At 37.2% G+C, this 21770-nt stretch overlaps 1 protein-coding gene across 1 annotated transcript in view; it reads right to left on the bottom strand.

Moving 5' to 3' along the window:
• Positions 1 to 21770, bottom strand: part of CNTN6 (contactin 6) — a 128546-nt gene that overhangs the window by 31500 nt on the left and 75276 nt on the right. The window contains exons 7-10 of the mRNA XM_013958275.2: positions 20730 to 20914; positions 18113 to 18249; positions 14671 to 14800; positions 13508 to 13658 (exon numbers count right to left, since the gene is read on the bottom strand). Coding sequence (XP_013813729.2) covers positions 13508 to 13658; positions 14671 to 14800; positions 18113 to 18249; positions 20730 to 20914 — 603 coding nt within the window. The remainder of the gene's footprint in view (positions 1 to 13507; positions 13659 to 14670; positions 14801 to 18112; positions 18250 to 20729; positions 20915 to 21770) is intronic.

Genomic DNA, 21770 nt, shown 5'->3' with positions numbered 1-21770 from the left:
GGGAGTTAAAGAAAAGAATGTGAGCAATTTCCAGATGTACTGAGATCTGCTTCAGGAGAGGGATGAGATTGCAGAGCAGAGCAGAAAATCAAGATGACGCATTTCAAATGCAAGAAGAAAGAGGTGTGAAATACCAACCCAGCTGGAATGAACAGCAAAGTTCCCATAGTCTTCAGCGGAGCCAAGATTTTATGCTGTGGGTAGATTCAGCTGGATTGCATTTTATACTCTTCCACTTGTCTTTCAAATAATGGCAGGCAATGGGAATATTTTCTTTAATGGACTTTAGATAAGCTCTTTAAAAAATGATTAAAAAGAAGCTGTGAAACACGCGTCTCACCTGCTCAAAGGCTTGCTGAAAACTGTTACTTTTCACAACATTTTAGATTGTGTGAATAATAATTCTTAGCATTTGCATCAAAAGACAAGGTAATTCCAGGCACTTCAACGAAAAAGAGAAGTTTAACATTTCTGATATAATACAAGAAGAATATTTCCTCTGTCAGGAAAACTGGACTTTTGTCAGTAAGTAAACCAGCATCTGTCAAAGGGCAAAAGGCAAAAGATTTGGAGCCGACCTGTTAAATGCATCCTTGCTAAAGAAGCAGCAGCAAGAATGGAATGAGCTACTTGGGACACAGCTGTTCATAAAGCCCTGTTTCAGCAAGAGACTGTTTAAGCGTAAGCCTAACTATGAACTGACACCTCTGACTTAAGAGATGCTTAAATACTTACCGGACTAATGTTTGATGCCTGTGCTGCTGCCTGAGTTATGCTGGGTGCGACCTCTGGGTGAACAGCTCAATTAAACAAAGATGCTATAAGCAAAAGAGGAGATGACGACCCAGTTATATGAAGCCATAAGAAGTTCCTCCACACAAGGGCTAACTGGAAATGCCTAGAAATATCATTCCATATGTAAGAAGCATGGGAACTTGCCCCCACAAAGAAATGATACGGTGGATGAAATTCACTTCATAGAAACCATAATATAAGATAACCCTACTGAAGACCAGTTCAGAGATACGTCTAGCCAACTTTCTGTCTTGGACAGTAGCCAGCAATGGGTGCCACTGGACGAGGGCAAGGGCAGGGTGAGGAAGCAGTGGCAGTTCCCAGCATCCTTTCCCAGCACCAAGTGATCTGTGACTCAGGGTTTTTGATCAGAGATAGCATCTTCTTAAATAGGACTAATTCTGCCTTCAGGAATGAGTCCAAAGCTCTTTGAACCTCTGTAAACATTTTGTCCAACAACAGTTTGTGAGAAGTCTTTCCCCAGTTTATTTAAGCATAGTGTAACCTATCTTCTTTTGTTTTTAACCTACTAATTTCATTTGACTGATCCACATCCTTGTAGAGCAAGGGGCAGCAAACAGTGGCTCCCTCCTGAACTCTGAGCCTCTTGCAGTTTACCAGGTGTTATCATATCCCACCACAGTCTCTCAACTTGTGATTTGTATTTTACTTTTCAGCTTAGGTAACACAGACGTGCACGTTAACACATGGATGGGGCCATGCGTTTAGACAATCCAGCTGAGAAATCGTTCCCTGAGTGACTCTATTAATATACAAGATAAGCATTATATAAGGAAAGGCAAAACAACCAACCAACCCAAGATCTACTCAAGTCAAAATTCTGTATAGTGCTCAAAAAGAAGAGTCTGCAATGTTTGTGCGGGAGACATGAGACTGGGAAGAAGTGAGAGCTCATTAAAATTGTCACACATACTTTTTAAGTAAAGAACTTGAGAAATCAAGCAGGGATGATAGGTAAAGCTTTTAATTAACCAGGCCAAACAAATCGTCTCTGAAAGTGTTGTCTCATGTGAACAAAAGATTGTTGATGGCTATTTGCTTTGATCTTAAGAGCATGAAAGAATAATATGTATTTAACAAGGATGACAGAAAAATCTGAGAAAAGAAGGAGGTGTCAACTCATTAGATTTTAAAGTGCAGCGAAGGTAATTTTGTGCACTGCTGTATTGTTCAGCCAATCTGTTTTAGAGAGAGGAACAATTTTAATTCATGTATGTGAACTGCATTAATTCAATACAGCAAATATCTCTGAAATCCCCATCAAAATCAATTGAGTTACATTGGTGTAAAACTGGAGGTGAATCAAACCTATTTCGCAGGTTTCAGCACTGCCAATAGGACAGTTATCTCTTTAAGGGCATAAAATAAGGCCTTTCAAAATAAAGTAACCCTAATATTTAATTTAAAGATTCACTCTTCTCCTGCCTGCCTCTAACATCAAGTGTCTGACACCTCATAATGTTACTGAAGTCATCATCACAGTACTGTACAGATAAAAAGGGAGTATTCTGGATCTGATGAAATCAGAGGCAAAGGAATTTTTATTAGCTGAGTTCACATAAGATATCCTCTTCAAAACCAGGTCTTCTCAGTCTCAGTTTACTGCTCAAGAACAAAACCACTCTTGCTTTCATAGGTTATGAAAAGATGTATCGTTTATACATTTCTTCAGGTATGCTAGCAGACACTAAGACATTAAATCAACTTTTCTAATTTTACAGAGATTGGTAAGCATGAGAGAAGCTAAATTTAAAAGTACAAGGGGAAGTAAGCAAGGGGCAGAAAAGTGAGCACAATTCTCAAGAGTCTCAGAATTAGTAGTGATTTATGCAGATGGAAATGTAAGTAAAGTTTGACCGTGTGAATGAATTTACTTGATGATGACAGCTCTGGTATTTTTGAAAAGGTCCCACTGAGTCCCATCTGAGATCCAACTGTCTGTATTATATGTTAATGATCTTTGTACCTGTTTATCCTATTCTGAGTGCAATTTGTATGCTAATAGTATTGCCATTTAATAAACTATGTTTAACAGAAGATTTTGCTTATCTGCATGATGATATAAATGAGCTTCAGAAATGACTGATAATTAACTGGAAATAAAATAAATGCCATTATACTCTGTGTTAACTATTTGGATCAAAGTTACAGTATCTAGCTGGTGTTATTAAAATATTTTAGAAAAAAATACTATTAGCAATAGTAGAAGGTGACAATAAAACACTGTTCCTTGCTAGTTGAAAAGGAACATTATTTTTGCCATTTTTCTAGATAACTTAGGGAGTAGAGTCTCTGCACAATTTGTGAACACAAATATTTATTTTATGCAATTACAGACAGACATCTGAACTGCACTGTTTTAGTGCACTGTAAAGCTTCCAGACAAAATGCAGTGTGTTGAGGAGATGGTAATCCCATTAATACAAAATGGAGATGTTTGTAAAGCCTTTTCTTTCACATACTCAAGTACTAAATGTAAGGCAGAGGTCCTCATGCAATGACCAAAGAAAAAAATTGACAAAAACACCATGTCTGTAGACATAGGTGTACATCCATTGCAGTAATATGTCTCAAATCTTGCAACTAGGCAATACTGGGCAACAGCACCTCTCTGTGTACAGGAAAGAAAGACATGCCAAATCAGTAATTAGTTTAGTAATGAAACAAAACAAATAAGCACCCCCCCCCAAATGTTGTTCATCATGTTTAAATCCTTTCATTTTTCTAAATCATTGCGATAATTTTAAGCTGCTCATGGGTCTACTCACCCCTAGTCTGCAGCTCCAAACACCCCCCCACAGTTCTGGCCTTTTCCCATGTAGATAACTTAGCCTAATGTCATATTTACAAGATATGCCCTGTTTATGGCTCTTCTCTTCCCTGTGTCTATCCTTGTCCTATTTTAAATCTGCATCTAAACAGTAGATGTCATGACGTGACGTATCTAGTATAGTTCCTGACTGAGACATGAGCCACACACTAGAACTGTAGCATATCCAGCCAAAAAGAAAGATTTCTTGGTTTATAGGTCAACCCTGTGGACAGGGCACAATGAAACACAGAATTTATTTAGCCATTACTCTGATCAGTCTGAATATTCACAGGAGAAAAAGCTATGATATAGTAGTATACTGAGAAGGAAGGAATTGGGAATCAGAGATTGCAAAATCCTATGGTGAGAATCCAAGTGGAAAATAAACATAATTGCCAGACAAAAAGGTTGCTATTTTTTCTATTTGCCAAGAAGTGCTGTTTTTATAAGATTTTAACAACCCTGGTACTTCAGAGAAAAGTTCTTCCAGCAAAGGATGGTATGCCCACACTACCATTATTCAATCTAATTGCACTAGTAATCGTTATTTTTTATGATGATTCAGACATCATTAGGAGTTGAGATGCAGCCATTCATACAACCACATTCATTCCAGATGTAAAACTAAGCCCTTAATATGGGACTTTAGTAGAATTTAAGCAGTGCATAAGGCCCTGAATTACCCTCTGTGTAGGAGTTTAATTCACTTACAGAAACATTCTTCCCTATCTGCTTGTCAGAACATATTTTAAAAGTAAAAGTATGATACAACCTGCTGTTGCCTTTAAAGTATTCTATATATACAACAAGCAAGTGACAGAAGGTAGCCAGGGTGGTACTGGCTTGGTTTTCAGAAACCCTGGACAGCATGTTCATAAGCACATGCACGTGCATGCACAGGCACATACTAGATATGCAATACTGGAGATGCTCATGCAGTAGATAGGTTCTAATGCTGGAGTCATTAATTTTTATCAATCAAATCAGGAAAGGTTTTTTGGGATGAATAGTTCAATTTCCCTAACTCAAACAAATAAATTTTAATACAGTGAAAAAGAGAGACCAAAATTTCCATTTTCCTCCCCTGAGGAACTCTCACTGCTACTTTGCCATCAACCACCTTTCTGAGCTCAGCCTGATTCCCTCTATTCTTCTCCTCAGTCTTATAACATTCATCTTTGGTGATTTCAACTTCCATACTGATGACTCTTATCACTTTACGCATATGTCCTTGCTCTCACATCTTTAGCTCATCATCACCTCTAGCTGCCTGCCCACTGGTTTGGCTATCTGTTTGTTTGTAGGAAACCCAAGAGAAATCCTCATTAGGCTATAGAATTTGTGCTTAATTTGTACTATAGTAATAGGAACTGTATGTTGTTCACTGAAGCCTTAGATCCACATCCTTGTTTAAAATTAGACAGAGCACAGACACACTATGTCTTTTTGAGTGTATGAGTAATATTCTATCACTTGTATAGGTCCATTAAGGGGTGTTTTATTCTGCCTTTCACTGAAAGCTTTAAAACATTTGTGTTAGTTCTTATAGAAGAGGAAAAAAAAAGTATCTTTGTCTAATAAAATTTCTATTCTCCACCATCTCCTCATAGATATTCAGCCACTAGCTCCAGCACATGGCTAAAACAGAAGCGTTAGCATCCTCCTACAAACCTTCCATGTTGATCAAGCACTAGCCACTTTTTCAAGGTGCTGTTCCTATGCTGTCTCTCATGCAACCCTTCACACTCAGAGGGATCCCAAAAAACTCCTCCCCAGAAGTCTCTTTGTTCATCATGCCTATAGCATAACTGAAAACTGTTTTAGCATAACTGTGTGTCATGCTAATCAATGTCTTACTGCTTCCTTTAATATCACCTCCCCAACATATCCAGCCCTATCTCTTACCTCTCATTTTACTCTTAATTTGAACACTTCTTGGATCAGGAACTATCTTTTATTCGGTGTTTGTACAGTATAGCACAGCATGCTTTTCATCCATTACTAGTATTCCCGCATGCTACGGCAATAAACATAATAATAAATACAATGGCAATGATGTGCATGACAGCACAACTTGGACTAGAAGAGAAACACAGAAGGTTGCATTCTATCATTATTTTTTGTGCACATTCCTAATTAGGAACCCTGATTCAAAGCCTGTTGAAGTCAATGGAAAAACTCCAGTGAGAGTAGCTGGCTTTGGATCAAATCCTAAACATCAATCAGATTATGTGCATGAAGCAGGAACAGAACATGAACCTGAAAGAGCAACAGAGCACAACACTGACACTCACTGGGCTTCAGTTTATTACAACTCCATATGACATGGAAGAGTGACAGATTGCTTGGGACATCTTCAGCACGTAGTATAGCCCCTCAGAAAGGTTCACCTTAACAAGGTTCCCAGGAGTTGAGTAGGAACAATTTAAAATTCTATTACAAAGACGTCCTACAGAAGGGGAATTGTAATAAATCCAGTATCATGCAGGTTGTCATTCTACTTTAAACATGAGAACATATGGTTCATTTGCTTATTTGATGCTCATACTATCTGATGTGCTAAACACTATTGCATTAAGTAGTCAGTAATACATGATGAAATTAGGTTTATTGGCTTGTTCCATTATGAAACTCCCTAAGGGGAGAGAAAGGAAAGGAAAAGCCCTTTTCTTATGTCTTCTACTGCACTATTATTTTCTGTCTACTGCCTGCCAGCATTTCATTGGGTCAAATAGCAACAGGGGTCCCCTTCTGCCTTCTCATTACTTTGCAGTGAATTGACTTCAAATGGAAAGATAACAAAGAAGGAAGAGGAAAAACAAAGCAAAAGTAAGATTAAGAAAAATAAAATATTGTCTTTTTCTTCCCCTCATCTGTGCTCATTCTTCCTTCTCCCTGCATCTCCCTCATCTTTCACTTACATAGCTTCCACTCCCCTGCCTTCCTTCTCATCTTTGGGGAGCAGACAGAAATAACTGGAAACATGGAGAATACATTTAAAAAAAAAAAAAAAGAAGGGAAGACTGAAGGTACTTCAGGTCAGTCAGAGACACTTCCTGGCATTTCTTTGATTGTAGAACTTTTCTTATGCCAATATCATCAGTTTTGTTGGATCGCCAAACATTTCTGCTCATGCTTACTCACTTAAAGTGAGTATTGCTATGTTTATGGTCCTGCTAGATTCAATGACACTATTGAGAAGTAAGCATAGACAAATGTTTGCATGTTTATGCATGCCTACACCCAATGCTGAGAACAGGAAAATACCACTGCGGTTAGCAATCACATATATGTGAATATATTCCTGCCTCTACTGTCTTTTGTAGTATCATCTTTTCTGCTACCTTTCACAAAAAAATAGAGGCCGCTACTCTGAGCGGAAGATACTTCTTTTAGAATATCCTTGTGACTCTCAGCATTCCCTTGGGAAAGGCGTAATGATGGGTTTTGTCTTGTTAGTGTCGAATATGTAGTAGCAGTGTGGCCTGGGAGATGAAAAGCCATAGCAATTCTGCAAAGCAATCTCAGATTTTGCAGGCGTTTTCATATCTTAATGTGTAACTTCAGACCAAGCATTGAAAGCAGGCACACAAATCCATGTCTTTGATTTCTGTCTATTTAGTTGTTAGCAAGGAATAGAACTGAAATGATTAATCAAATTTAGCAGATGTGGAATCAATTCCATTGGTTCCCTAAGTAAAATCAGAATTTCATCAAGAGATGCACTTAATTTGCATTCATGTTGGCTTACAGTGATGCTGTCCAAGATATCTGGAATTGCTCTGATTGCCAATGCCCACAATTTAAGTGTTCTAGTTAAAAACTAGAATAGGAAATGAACTACTTTACAAGCACACAGACACTGATAAGATAGAAGGGTTAAGGCATATCATTAGTGCTACGCAAAGCTTCTTGTGATAGAAAAGCAAGAAGGATAAAATGGAGATACACTTAATCCAGGCTTCAAAAACTGGTCTTCAAAAATAATAGGTATATTAATATCATATTCCTATTTACTTAACCACATTGCTGTAGAAAGCTGGGAATAGAAGGGTAAGTATTGGAATAGTGTGAGAAAATACACTGTACATAAAACTAGCTACCAGCATACAAATGTCTATACTACCTTTATCTGCAAACAGTGACTGCTTAAAGAAGGGTGGTTTCTGGTATTAAGAGGGATGACAAAACAAGGCTTCTCTCTGGCTCTACTACTGATCTGGTGTGAGTTCAATATAGGTGTTTCCCCCCCCAAACACTGGGCATAGGTTTCATTCACCCAGCTTTGTTCATCTAAAAGTTAGGCACTTCATTTAAGATGGAGGTGCCTGCCAATAAAATGTAAACAACTGCCTTAAACGGCATATTGACTTCAGCTAAATGAAAGTTGTGACATCAATCCTCTTTTGTTAGTACAGTAGTGCAAAATTTGGAATTTTCAATCCATTTTGCTATGATTCCTCCCCAAGCAGGTTTTTTTTGTTGTTGTTGTTTTTTAAAATGGATATTCTGGAAGGCTTCAGCACAAGCTTAACAAACACTGTTGACATTCTGGTAATTGAAATGTTTCATTGCAGTTTGTTGAACTGCCCTGACACATTTCTTTGCAATGAAGTCAAGTCAAAATGCTACTTCACAGTACAATATATTTGGTATATTATTTTTAATCAGTGGACTGAGGGCTTTAAACATTTACCAACTAATTGGCTTGCTTTTAATTTTCTTTTTCTAAATCCAACAGTCATTGACATAAATACACACTTTCCCCCCAAATAATAAAAATTTAAAATGTGATAAAATTTCTGACTCCAAATAGTGTAACGGAAGTGAAGAAGTAGGTCATAGCTACACGTACTAAGAAAGCTGCAGAAGAACAGTCCTGCTTGGGAGATGAATAGGGTAGTTCAGATGCAGCATACAGCTGCAAGCAGATCAAACCCCTTCAGTTAATAGAACCTATCGGGTCATTGCATTTTACATGGGAACAGGAGAATTCCTCACAGTTTGATGCTCCAAAGCTGCAAGACCTCAGCAATTACCAAGTAATTCCCCCCTCCCCCAAAAGAAGTCTACAATTACACCTATTAAAGTTTCTTTGCATAAGGTTGTTGAAAGACCACTTTTCATTTCAGTGTTCAATCATTCTCCCATGTTTCCTTCGATAAATGGCAATAACTTGTACGCAAAACAACAAAACCAAGTGTGGCATGGGAGAAATATCTAACCATGTATAGGAGGCTTGTTTATAGCACAGAATCAGTTCTCATCCTTCACAGAGACAGAATTTAACTGTCCTACAAGAAAGACTAGGAGTCAACAAATATTGAACATTTTATTGACTTCTAGACATACTTTGTCCACTCCCTAAAAAAGACATTATGAATATTTGCTTATTACTAATTATTAATGCATAAAAATGCTGTATATGACAATGCACTGTTTCAGCCTACCTCACTTCTATGTTTCCCTCAACTATCATTTACATTGTGGGTGAAGCGAATCCCATGTTTACATGCAGTCACTACAGCGTTTGGGGATCCTTGACTTGTGATGAGGGAATAGCACTGCTCTCTGGTAAGCAAATGGGATTCAAACTCCCATTTATTAAAATGCTTCAATGAAAAAGAATTTTTCAAAAACAGTAAGTTTTCCATGAGGATCCTGAACCCACTGAAAGCAATGGCAAAACATACCTCTCCGAGGAGAAGAGTGTTTAGACTTGCAAATTTGGGAACAATTTGTATATTGAAGCTTCTGCTGTTTCTTTCTCCCTTCTCCTCAGTGGGGACACATGAAATGATAACCTGAAGAAACTTTGTGCTTCTTATTGAGAATATATATAACATATATGGACATAATTCACATCTATGTCAAACATCACAGCCTAGGCATTCAGAGCATGAATTTTTCCTTTTTGTCTCATCTCTGCATTGAGCTAAAATCCACACTACATGCCAGGAAAAAAAATCTTGCATTTAGCAAAGGGCAGACAAAACCTCTTTAAACTTCAACAGTTGCCCATTGGGCAAGTGGTACTGCTCCTGAAAGACCATTTCTGAATTCAAAGGAGGTTAATTGCGTAAAAGAAAACCTGAAGCTGTATTAGATGATCCAGAGAAGCTAACTGGGGGACATTGAGGGCAGGAGACCATCTGAAGAAAACAGTTATAAACAGAAGGATTTATGATTAGACAATTGTGAAATTCCTTTTTGATTCCTGTGGCTGATAATCTTGAATTCCCTCTATAAAATGGCCAGCTGTGTGAAACAAAAATAAACCCAACTACTCAAAGGCCAAGCAGTACAAGTGAGGGTGGATTTTAGCTATTTTGGATAATTTTGAAAGAGAATACTGAACTGTAGAAAGGTCATTAAGATGGGAAACAGTAAGCAGACCTTATTCAGGTATGTTTAGGCTTGTTTTACCCTCTAATGTAAAGATTGACATGTATGCATGCTTCAACTGTCACACGTCAAAGTATGTTCTGTGAGTCAGAGCATCCAAGTAGTTGAAGATCCAGGCAGAGATGTGTTTGAACTACTGAGGTGGGAGAGACAAGAGGGGACAGACGAAGCTGTCTCTGCCCTGAGAAGGGGATTAAGGACTGAGGACCTTCACCATTAGACTGGGGCAGGAGAGTCAAAGGAAGGCCCTTCAGATTCAGAAAAATCTAAAGATACTGATCAAATAGAGGCCCAAATATTGCCTCTTGATAAACATAAAAGAGCTTGATAAAAACCAAAGTAAATAAGCTAGAAATATTTCTTGGTGCTTTTATTAACAACAGCTTAATTAGCTTTTTCTAGTTAGCACATTTATTTACATACCTGCAAACTGACATAAATATACCAGCAGTATTATCTTGCGATATCAAGAGCTCAGAGGACCAGTGAGAGCAGTTACCATGCATGACCATCACCATGAGTAAGAAGGTGAAAAAGAATATCCTTTTTCCTTTAGGGTGAAATATTCCCCAAAGGTCTAGTTGCACTATTTCTGTACCAAAAGATTGAATTGGTCCAAGTCATTCTAAAGAAGTTATGTGGTTTGACTTATATAGCAATATGTCCATCACAATATTGCTGTCAGAGCTGAGGGATTGTTTCCCACCCACCCCCCCCGCATATATATCCCAAAAAGATAAGAAAAGAAAAAGGGGCTAGTAGTCCATAGAGATTCTAAATGCTGCACAATAAAATAGGAGCAGAAATGACAAAAGCTTTAGTTAAAATAGTTCATCCATATGTGACATGTCAGGATTTAATCATATATACACAGAGAGGCAGAGCAGGTTTTTTCTCTTTATGAGCAAAGATACATGTGATTTTTCTTCTCACCTAATTAAAGTACTAAAATGACAGCCATACAAATCCTTATTTCATTTTCTTTTTTCCATCCCAAAGATCCCTGGAAGAAATATGGTATAGATTATTTGTCTTCTTTAAAACTGTGGTATTATGTATTTTGTCATTTAATAATTGACAAGCCCCATAAATACTACTTTGCACCAGTGGACACACTGGTATAATGTTTTGCACATGGAGTTTAAACTCCTTCCTCCTTTGCCTCAATGTAAATTCTGCTTTTTGTTTACTTTTGCTAAGCAGCAGAAGGTCTTATGGGATACTCAGAAATCAATGCATGTTGATAATTATTGTTAGTAAATTAATACCAAAGTACAAGTAAATACCATATGCAGTATGTAAATATTGTTTTGTTATAAGCAAATCAGATGGGAATATCATGATGCTGGAGCCTCAAAATCCAGGCTTAGTTATGTGTTGTACATCTTAGACAGTGCTGATCTCCCTGCTGCCATACTCATGAACATCAGAAAATCTAGATATTACCCTTGGCAAGTTATGCATACTGAATGTGCTTCTACATACTATAGGAGTAGACTGCATTCAGTAGGAATGAATAGGCATTTTCACTGAATAGACTGCACAATCAAAATGCAAGTAAGTAAAAGATTTGACTAAGCACTAATTAGAAAAATACATTTGGTTAATAATTGAGCAGTTAAACAGAATAAAACTGGCATTATTGAAAAGATGGAAAAATCATTGGACAGCTCTTTTCAAAAGATTCTAGAGATGCTGGCATAGATTGCTGATCCAAGTTTTGCTGTGAGTACCTATGCAAAATACCTCTCAACAGATTTGCACTCTCACATACACCCTTCAGATTAAAGCCCTGTGTAAAGCAGCAGATAGACCTTTACTTTACTTTTATCAGCATTGTATGTTGCTGCAGTATGAAATAGAAAGATATTTCATTGTGTCACAGTTTTGGATATCATGTTGTTTCAATGAATTATAATCGTTTTAAGTCTTATGTGATCTGAACCAACTTCCCTGAGCAACTAGTACTGTATGCACTATCTTGCATTTGATCTCCAGAGCTTCATGAATAACTGATTCCAGACTTAGTCTGTGAAAACAATGTGATAAAACAGTATTGCTGTTACTTCTGCACTGAAAGACTGGCTGAGAAAGATTACGATTCTTGGACACTGTTACCCATTTCATCCTTGTCATTAGATGCTTTCTCTATATAGAAATGTAGAATATATAGCGTATACTGTTCAGAACTCACTTAAGTCAGTGAGTAGCTTTTGATTTTAATGTCTTCCCATTTAATTAACATTAACTTGTGATAATGTAGTTAACCCTCAAATAAGTGATTAGTCTTCACAGACAAAACATCAGAAAAGCTCTGCCAAGACCATGCTGCTAAATATTATAGATTTACTGTTATTTCAAAGATTAAGACATTTAAGTAATATTGTTAATACAAGATTATTAACTTGTGGGAATTAGCTTCTTGAATACTTTTGCCATGTAAATGTAAAATGGAAAAGGAAAAATGTTAAAAAGTTATTTATGACAATTTTTCAAGGTAAAGCATCAAGGAGTATACAATATTTTGCAATTGCTTTTCCTTGCAAAGTTTTAGAAGGCTAGAGAAAGTTACCAAGTCAAGTTATCCTCTATCTCACAGCATCAGGCTTAACTCATCCCTCTTTCTACTTTGGTCTCACTACCCCCAACATTTTTGTAGCACACCATATTAAAAAAAACAAAACCCCCCCAAACTCCATACACACACACCCCAAAAAACTCAAAGAACTACCTGAGAGACCTTATGTATACAGGCACCATTCTAAGAATGCCAAACAGTCAAGTCCGTTCTCCCCATCCATTTGTATAGTGCCTATCACAAGTGCTCTTGCCCATGGTGGGCAGGAAACCACAGTAGTCCTACTTTATAAACTTTATCAGAAGGTGGCACAAAGTTTCTTCCAATTCTCATTCATGTCATTGGGTAAGAAAGTTTGATGGTGGTTTGGAGGAAATAAAAATGGAAAAAACTCACTGTAATGGCTAGGGAACATAAGGTTAACCTGGTCCACTGGCAAAATCTTGTCTAAACAATAAAGACAGAATATGGAGGCTTGATATAGCCTATGGGTTATTAGACAAGCTGTACAGATGCTGAGCAATTATGCTGCAGCCTGGGGGTATATTCCACTTCCCTAAAGCCTCCACTGATGTCTCCTACATGAAGCTGATTCACTTAGGCTTTGCATGTGGTAAACAGTCAATTCTGGTAGCACTGCAGTGAATTAACTGCTGATGAACACAAACATATGTATCATATGATTACCCACGTGTATTTGATTTAGCTTTGTTCTCAATCAGTTTTATATCTGCAGAATTGTATGGCCACTGCTAAAGACAAATAGGCCTCTGGCATCAAAGTTTTCCATCAATGAGCTGTCAAAAGCAATACTAAGTCAGCTATGTTTCAGTGATGTTTAAATAATGTTAAAGCAGAGAACACCCAACAATCCAGAAACTAGTTTATTACAGTACCTTTTGTTCTGGCGCAAAACCTCCAAGCCCTTTTTCCACTTAATAACCGCTCTGGGAGAAGCGCTTGGTTTACATCCAATTGTAACTTCACCTCCAACTTGAACAACAGACATTTTTTTCACAGGATTTTTGGAAAAATCAGGGGCTGCAGCTAAAAAAAAGGAAGTAAGAATAAAGAGCAGAATATATGCAGCTTAGAGGTTAAATGAACTTGCTAAATTTTTCTCTCTGAATAACATAGTAGGGGAATCCAATAATTGCTTTGCTTTCATAGTTTCTGCAAAAGTAGATAAATCAAAAATGTTTAAGTATCAAAGAAGGAAATTCATTGTGTCCTATTTATCTTACCATTTCTAAACTGTCTACTTGGAAAAATACTAGTGATACAGCATTTTGTAGCTCTGACAGTCTTTGCTTAGAATAATCTGAAGATTGGAAGAAAGGGTTCATCTTAGACAAAAGATGAGATTCATGAGTACAACTATGTTAGCAGAATAAAGATATTTCTTCTGATTCTAGCCCAGAGGTGTTTCCTTGCAGAGAATTTAAGAGTATTCAGCCATAAATACAATTTTGTTGCGACTTTGTTCATGAACTGACTCCGATTTCTGAACATATATTTGTTATGCACAAGGATTTGTCCGTTACTTTATGGGGAAACCCACTCTTGGAGAAGGGGAAAACAGAAGTCCTATATAACGCTTAGGTGTTGTTAAAGTCTGCATTTCGATGGCTTCACTGGTGTGAGTGTTGAACAGCCTTTGTATTTGGATATCTATGCAAGGATATGTTTCCTATATGAACAAATCCCATTTTATGGGCATCTCTAGTAATTGTTACTGAGATTTACTATGTTGTGTTTATATATGTATTTGTCATATGTTCTGTTTAATATCAAAACTTCTTCATGCTCTCTGAAATGACTCTTTCAAATTGCAGAATAACTAATAGTAACTCAAAATAGTGAGAAACAATATTCATTAAACTTGCATGTATGTGAGGAGTTACACACACATGAACAGAGTTTTCCCCCAAAACACCCTTTCCCCAAGTAACCATGAAATCAAGAACATGATTCATGAAGAGTAACTAGTAAAGAAGTATGCACAGACTTGAACTGCCAGGTATCTACTCAGTATCCAATCATTTTAACATTTACTCACCTATGACCCGCAACTCAGCATTGGCATAAATAGCATCATATTTGTTTTCTGCAACACACTGATAGAGGCCAGAGTCTGACATATTCAGCATAGTTATGATAAGAGTTCCATTTTCTATTTGAATTCTCTCCTGATAAATGGAAGAAAAAAGGCAAAAACATTGACAGAATCAGTGAGTGAACAATCCCAAGGTTTTCTGGTACCATACTAATGTACCTGCTCATGATTCAGAAATAGAGATGGTTCTTTAAGCAACATGGACAAATACATCAGAGTAGAGATTATACAAGGGTCATTATCTTATAGGACCACTAAGCACACATTGAAGAGTCACTCCTTTGGGAGGTTTCTCCACCTGTTCCAGCTGTAGCATGTGTTTAACTACTTGGTGAGTTGTGAGTTTGTGGTTTTGCTTTCCCAGGAAGCAGACGTCGCAGGACAGGTATGGCTGCACCACTCAGGAAGCCTTAAATGTCTTCCATACAACTCCCAAGAACTGAATGCATGCAGCCCTCTGAGGATATGAGAAAGCAGAGTCTACCCTTCTTATCTGATTATATGAATCTAGAGAACAGAAAAACTCCATGGGAGAGCTCAAATATAAAGAAAGTTTCATCAGATCTGCATTTTACTGAAGGAAAATGTGCTGAAAAAGTTCCACTCAAAGTCAACACTTAAATTCCTATTGGAAACCTACAGGAAAGCTGTTCAGATCAGACTGAGAATAAGCTCCTTATGGCTTGAATTTCTATTCACACCAAGTTGCTCTGAACTTTAGAGTGATTCTGCCAAAACACAGGCAACTGCACAATAGGTAAATGTGGGCCAGTGCTTGGTTTGTATATTAAAAGGAATTTTATTTGCCTTATTTCAGCAAATAGTAAAGTCTGTTTTGTGCTACAAGCATAACTTGGACTCAAATATTTCAAGATTTAACTATTACCAGCCTTCACAGACAATAACAACTCCAACACAAAGTAGAAAACTGAAGAGGAAGAGAGAGTATATTCTCCAAAATGGATCAGTATGCAAGAAACCCACAACAGGGAACATAATTCCATCACCATAAATGCAAGTCTAAAACTGCAAGTATTACTATGCTTTAGTCTGACATTACTGCCTCTGAAGAATTTAAGGGGACCATACATTGTTAGAGTATACAATACAGTCCTTTGCTGAACTATAAGCATCTAGAATAGACTATATACATTCAGCAGTTCACAAATAACTTGTTAATTGTCAGAGAGAAGCCAGTTTCACAGGCTCTTCAGTGGACATCTCTTGCTGTGTACATCCAGAGGGGAGAGCACCACCTATTGAGCCAAACTATTTCCTTCCTCACTCCCAGGATTTTCCTTGGAGGTCTCCCAACCAAGAACTGACCCAGTCCAACCTTGTTTAGCTTGGAAATTTGATGAGAGCACAGCCTGCGGTTGTATGGCTGGTATATTGCAAACTAATTAACAACACTACATTACTTATCCACTGCTAATTTTTGAGGCTCTCGCTACAGATATCTTCTGCATACTTAGTTTTACCTTCAGGCTGTTTGCTATCCTCTCAATGCATTCTATTTTTACAAACATCCTTTGAATATAAAAATGCCTTGTGAAGTAACACTAGCATTTCATACACATGCTGAATTCTCCATCATTCTCAGATAGCTCTTTTGAGCTATGCAGACAAAGAAGAATACAGCACAACATGTACACAAACAGAAATAATGTAGAAATGACCAGCTAGGTGGCCAGAGAGAAAGGTTTGACAAAGTAGACAATATGCTCAAAATCAGCTCTAAGGTGGAAAGCATACGGAATGTATTTCTTGTATGATATTTCCAACAAGAGGGATGCTGTGACAGAGAATATATTATACCTCCCTTGTACTTTCACCTCCAAACTATCCATTTTGTCCATTGAGCAATAACAATCAGTATTTTGTTGCCTGAAGTACTCCATTTACAATACACTAAGTACTGTGAAAGTGTTGGTTGAAAATATCTGTAGTGTTTTATCCTTTTTTATTGACAGGATGCAATTGAAGAGTGACAGACTCTAAATATCACTGTCTTCAAAGAGAAAGAGAGGGAGGGAAGGAGGAAAACAAAATCTTGCTTAGGAGGAAGCAACAATATGAGTAAAATTACCAGGTTCTGAGAAATTACTATTCAAGTAAATTCTGGCTAGCCTTCTCAGATGCTAGTTGGGTTCTGTTTAGGACTAATCCAGTAGAAAAATCACATGGAAGATCAGACCTCCCTCCAATTTGTTCAAATAAGCACTAGTAAGTCAAACAAGTGCTGGTGCTGTGACTTAGCAGGTGCTGATTTACTCCATATGTTTTGGAAATGCTTCTGTATCTGTTCTTGCTAGACAGAAATTAATCACAGTATTATTTTTCCCCCTACTAAATAAAAACTGCATTACAGATGAGCCATGCCATTTTATGCCTGAAGGATGCTTAACAGATTAGGGAAAACTTGGCCTCAGTAGAACACAGGCAGCAAAGAATCTGTTGCCACAGAAGTTGTTTTCCATAAGGTAGCCAACAACTTAACACTGGAAGATGGATGATCCAAAGCTTGACCAACATAGGAGGAAAAAAATTATACTGTCTTAAAAAAAAAAGCCAAAGTCAAGTTCTCAAAGACTTGCCCACATAAGCATCTGATCAGATTTCTTAAGTGTTTGAGGTCCAATTGATTTCCCCTTTCCTCATCCATTCCTACCACTCAACTGTTTCCCTTTCTGCTTTGGTCTTTCTTTGTCCTTGAAGTGAACCACCTACTCACCTTTTGCTTATCACATCATATGGCTTCCTTTGGTTTATTATTCTTCTACATGGTGTCAGATAAGTATTATACTCAAAGTTAACTGATTTTCATAGCTGACTAACTCGGTTAACTGATTAATACAGCATAAGAATGGCCATACTGGATCAGACCAAAGGTCCATCTAGCCTACAGATTAAAAGCAGAAACAAAAAAGTGTATGTTAACAGGCTGATCAGTCTGTAATACTAGCTGACATACTTTTCCCACAGACAAGCAATTGTCATCCTACAGGTTTCCCAAATTAGAGACTGCATCTACAAGCATGCGTTTAGTAATTCTAGACAGGCCTTTCTTTCACTAATTGTACTTCTTACTTTTGAACCTGTGCATACTTACTGCCATATCTTGTAGCAATTAGATGGTCTGCAAGATATATTGTACAGAGATGGTACGGGTGTGTATACATACAAAAAACCCTCGTTGATACTGTACATGTTTTTAGTGTCCAGTTATTGAGGCTTAGTGTTGCAAAGAGTTTATGCTATTACATTTTCATAAAAATTTAATAATAAACTTCTGAAAAAACTGATGGAATGTAAAATGAACACCATGACTAAACTGAAAACACAGAGACATATAAGAAAGCAAACAGCAAGATAAGAACCTTACCTCTGACATAAGAGGCTGGCCATTTTTTAACCAGCTGTAGGAAGGGCTTGGTTTTCCTTTTGCCTTACATTCCCAAAATAAACTGTCATAGAGAGGCAGAAAGGCATTTTGGATTTTTTTATCCCATTCAGGGAGTGCTGAAAAGAACACGCAAACCATTTTAAGTAGGAAAATGGTGGTTTTGCTGGAGGTATGCTACAATTAATGAACTGAATAATGCTGATTAGTATTTGACCAATGCATTCATACTGTATTGCAAGTGTATTCTAAACAGCAGTTCTCTGGCATTAAACTTGAGGACCAGCTTGGGAAAATGTTAGCAATCAAGTGGCTAGTGATCAGGAATTTCAGTCTAGATAGTATTCATTTCTACATCCTAAATTCAGGAACAAGCAGTGATTTTTAGATGCCCCAAATTCTAGATGTCCTATCTGAAAGGGCTAGGACACTGACATTCTGAAAAAAATCAGCCTTCCTCTTGAGGTATTTCAGTCTGTAGACCAAAAATAGAAGCATCAGAATCATTAATCAGTAGCTAATAAAAATGATGGATCGTAAATGACATCACTCTTATCTGAGTCCATGGATTCTTCAAATGTAATTTACAACACAAATAAAACATGAAGAAAATAAAGCTATTCAGATTAGACTAACATGTTCAGAATATTTGCAAGAGAACAGCCCATTGCCACAAGTTTATTGCTATGTAAAAGGAGAATCTGCAAGAATCATGTCTGAGCTTCATACACATCCAACTAAACACTTAAGGACTGAACTGAGCAGGAATTAACTTGAGGGAGGCTGACATTTAGAATACGACTAACTTCAGCTTTGGGATAAGACCAAACCACATGCTTAGCAAGGTACTAGGTCAGATCCCTCCAACTCCAGCCTCTAGAATAAATGGATACCTTCTTAATGTCCTGTAGAAGATTCTTGGCTGGGTTATAAGTATAACTCTATACACTCCATATTTAGTCCTTATAAAGGACAGTTCCATTTTAGGAATGGAATTGTCATCCATTGAGACAAGCAGAACAAGCTGCTGAAAGTCTCTCCAGAGCTACGAGGCTGGCAGATAGCTGTAAATCACGTCCTGACAAAGTACCCCTAGATCATGCAACATCAGGTTCACACAACTCCAGCAACCCAGTTTACAAAATGTGAAAGTATCTGGGATAAAGAAGTTGGCAAAGGTCACCATGCTTAAAATTAATTCTAATCACTTATCTTTTTTATTCTCAGAGCCTAAGATACTGGATATAGATATCCTACACAAAAGAGCAGACAGTGCCTGGATCAGAAAGCTTATTTCCTAAAGAAACAAGCTATATCCAGAGTGAATAAAGACAGAGCCGTACAGAAATTAAGCAAGAGGAAGTCAATTATGTAAATAATATACCAGACCACTCCTAATATGATAAGGAAACTCTTGTGCAAATGCTTCATGAATGCTGTTGAGATATTTCACTAGCAACAGGTATTAATTAATTTACAAAGCACAATTAATAAGCACATTGTTTTAAACTGTATTAGCCAATCATAATTTTGTAATTACTTTGCTGTTACTACTCATGTCCAGGTAATCTTCTGAACTTAATTTTAATGATACTGCTTGATTGATATTCTGTGAAAGTTAGTGGGCAATGAGAACAAAAATAACTTCCTAACGCACAGAAATAATTAAATATTCAAAACAGCAGCAGACTGCTCTGTTCCTGGCATAAATCTTGATATTAACCATGGCTGCAGGAGACTGGCAGCTTATCAGTGAAGTCTGCATCTCTTCATTAGCAGGGACTTCCTTAAAAGAAGGAATACTTGCCACTGTCTTCTCACCAGATATTAATCATAGGCTCATAATTTAGCTTTCTATAGTTTTTCTTCATTGTTTTATTTTTCCCCTTCTTTTTAAAGATTTGAGCTAAAGAGAAGATCTCTATAAATTCTTATTCATGTCAAAATATGTTCATTTTCTCCCTATGTATTAGGAATGGTAATAAAGAGCATATAACGCACTTTGCCTATAATGAAGCATCACACGACTTGGACCACAGGCAATTAATGAGCACAGGAAGGAAGGCAGAAGAGATCAGTTTCACAGAAACATTATTCCCCACTTTTAGACAAGGAAGAATCACTGTGGGAGCAGGATGAGCTTCCTCTGCTATGCCCTGCCTGTCAGTCTATCAAGCAATATGGTTCAACTAGAATAGAAGGTGAAACAGTGTTCCTCTCAAACCAGAAGCTCATGAATCTTTCCCTGATCTGCTTCTGGGGCAGCACAGCTTTATGCAACTGTGAGGTACTGAGAGTAAACCTTTTTGTCTGCCCTTACTGCTTTGTTTAAGCATATTAGGGATTTTATGTCTCATATTAACCTTTACAACTTCATCATGGCACAGCCCGCATTTCTAATCTGAGTTTTAATGCAAAATATCTTCATTTGCTGAAGATTTAATTCAGTGAAGGTCACTGCAGACCTCCAATCATTTTTTAATCAGCTTAACCTGAGCTACATTTCATATCTTCAGTAAGGGGCTAATAGACATCATCTACAAAACACATCTGCACACTACCATATTCTAAAATAAATGAAAAAAATTAATCTGCTTACCATAGACAAATAATTGACCTCTTGCAATGTTTCTTCCTCGAATGTTTCCTGCAATACACTCATAAGAGCCTTCATCTTCTTGCTGAACATCTGGGATTTCAAGTACTCCTTTGGTTTTGTCATGTTTGATTTTCTTCATCAATGAGTTTCCATCAGACCTCTTCCAACTAATACTAGGGACTGGACTAAATAATTATATTTCATTACAGAAAAAGAAAAAGCATTTATTATAGCAGCAGAGATAATGTGAAATCCTTTCCTTGTAGCTTGAGGGAGGAGTGGTCAAAGGCCTTAAAATAATAAAAAGAAATGACTTATGTTTCTACAAGTGACATACAGAGGTTAATAAGAGTGTGGTTTTATAACTCACCTAACTTGTTTTGGAAAACAAGTTCTACAATGGGACTTCATCCCTCAATCAGCTGTATGATTGATTGATAGCCCAATTTTGATTTTGCCACAGTAACTCTTACTTAGGGCCACATCCCACCCTTAAACACCAATAACAGATTGAAGGAAAGACTTTGGAAGTGAAAACAAACTACAGAAGCACAGAAATATTGACTGGTTTTCAGAGCAAACAAGTTCTCTGTAGCATTAGAGGTATTTTCACACCTCAAAATATGAAGCATTGGACAAGAATTGAGAAGGAGCTAAAGACCAGTAAACCTAGGTATACATAAAAAAAGGAGTCAGAGTGGAGGAGGCAGACAGACAGTTGAGCAAGGAGGTGGGAAAGCATCAGACATTGAGTTTGAAAGGAGATAGAGACAAAGGAGAATATTTCTTGTTTCATGTTTTTGTAGCTTTTTATCATTTTCATTTATATTTGGATCAATGTATTCTATGCAATAAAAAATAGTCAAGTGGGAAGAAAGCTATAAATACTTCTTGGATTTCTGGTAATATCACAAACCATACAAACCTCACTTTCAGATCTATTATGTCACCAGAACACTTTGAAATATTAATAGTTTTGGATTTCACAGTTGCTTTTCTATTACTGAAAACTAAAGCTGCTTTTTCCTAAGCAGAAGAACA

The sequence above is a fragment of the Apteryx mantelli genome, chromosome 12, assembly GCF_036417845.1.
Source record: "Apteryx mantelli isolate bAptMan1 chromosome 12, bAptMan1.hap1, whole genome shotgun sequence".
Classification (NCBI taxonomy): domain Eukaryota; kingdom Metazoa; phylum Chordata; class Aves; order Apterygiformes; family Apterygidae; genus Apteryx; species Apteryx mantelli.
The sequence above is the reverse complement of the archived record's forward strand: the minus strand, read 5'-3'. Positions and strand labels throughout refer to the sequence as shown.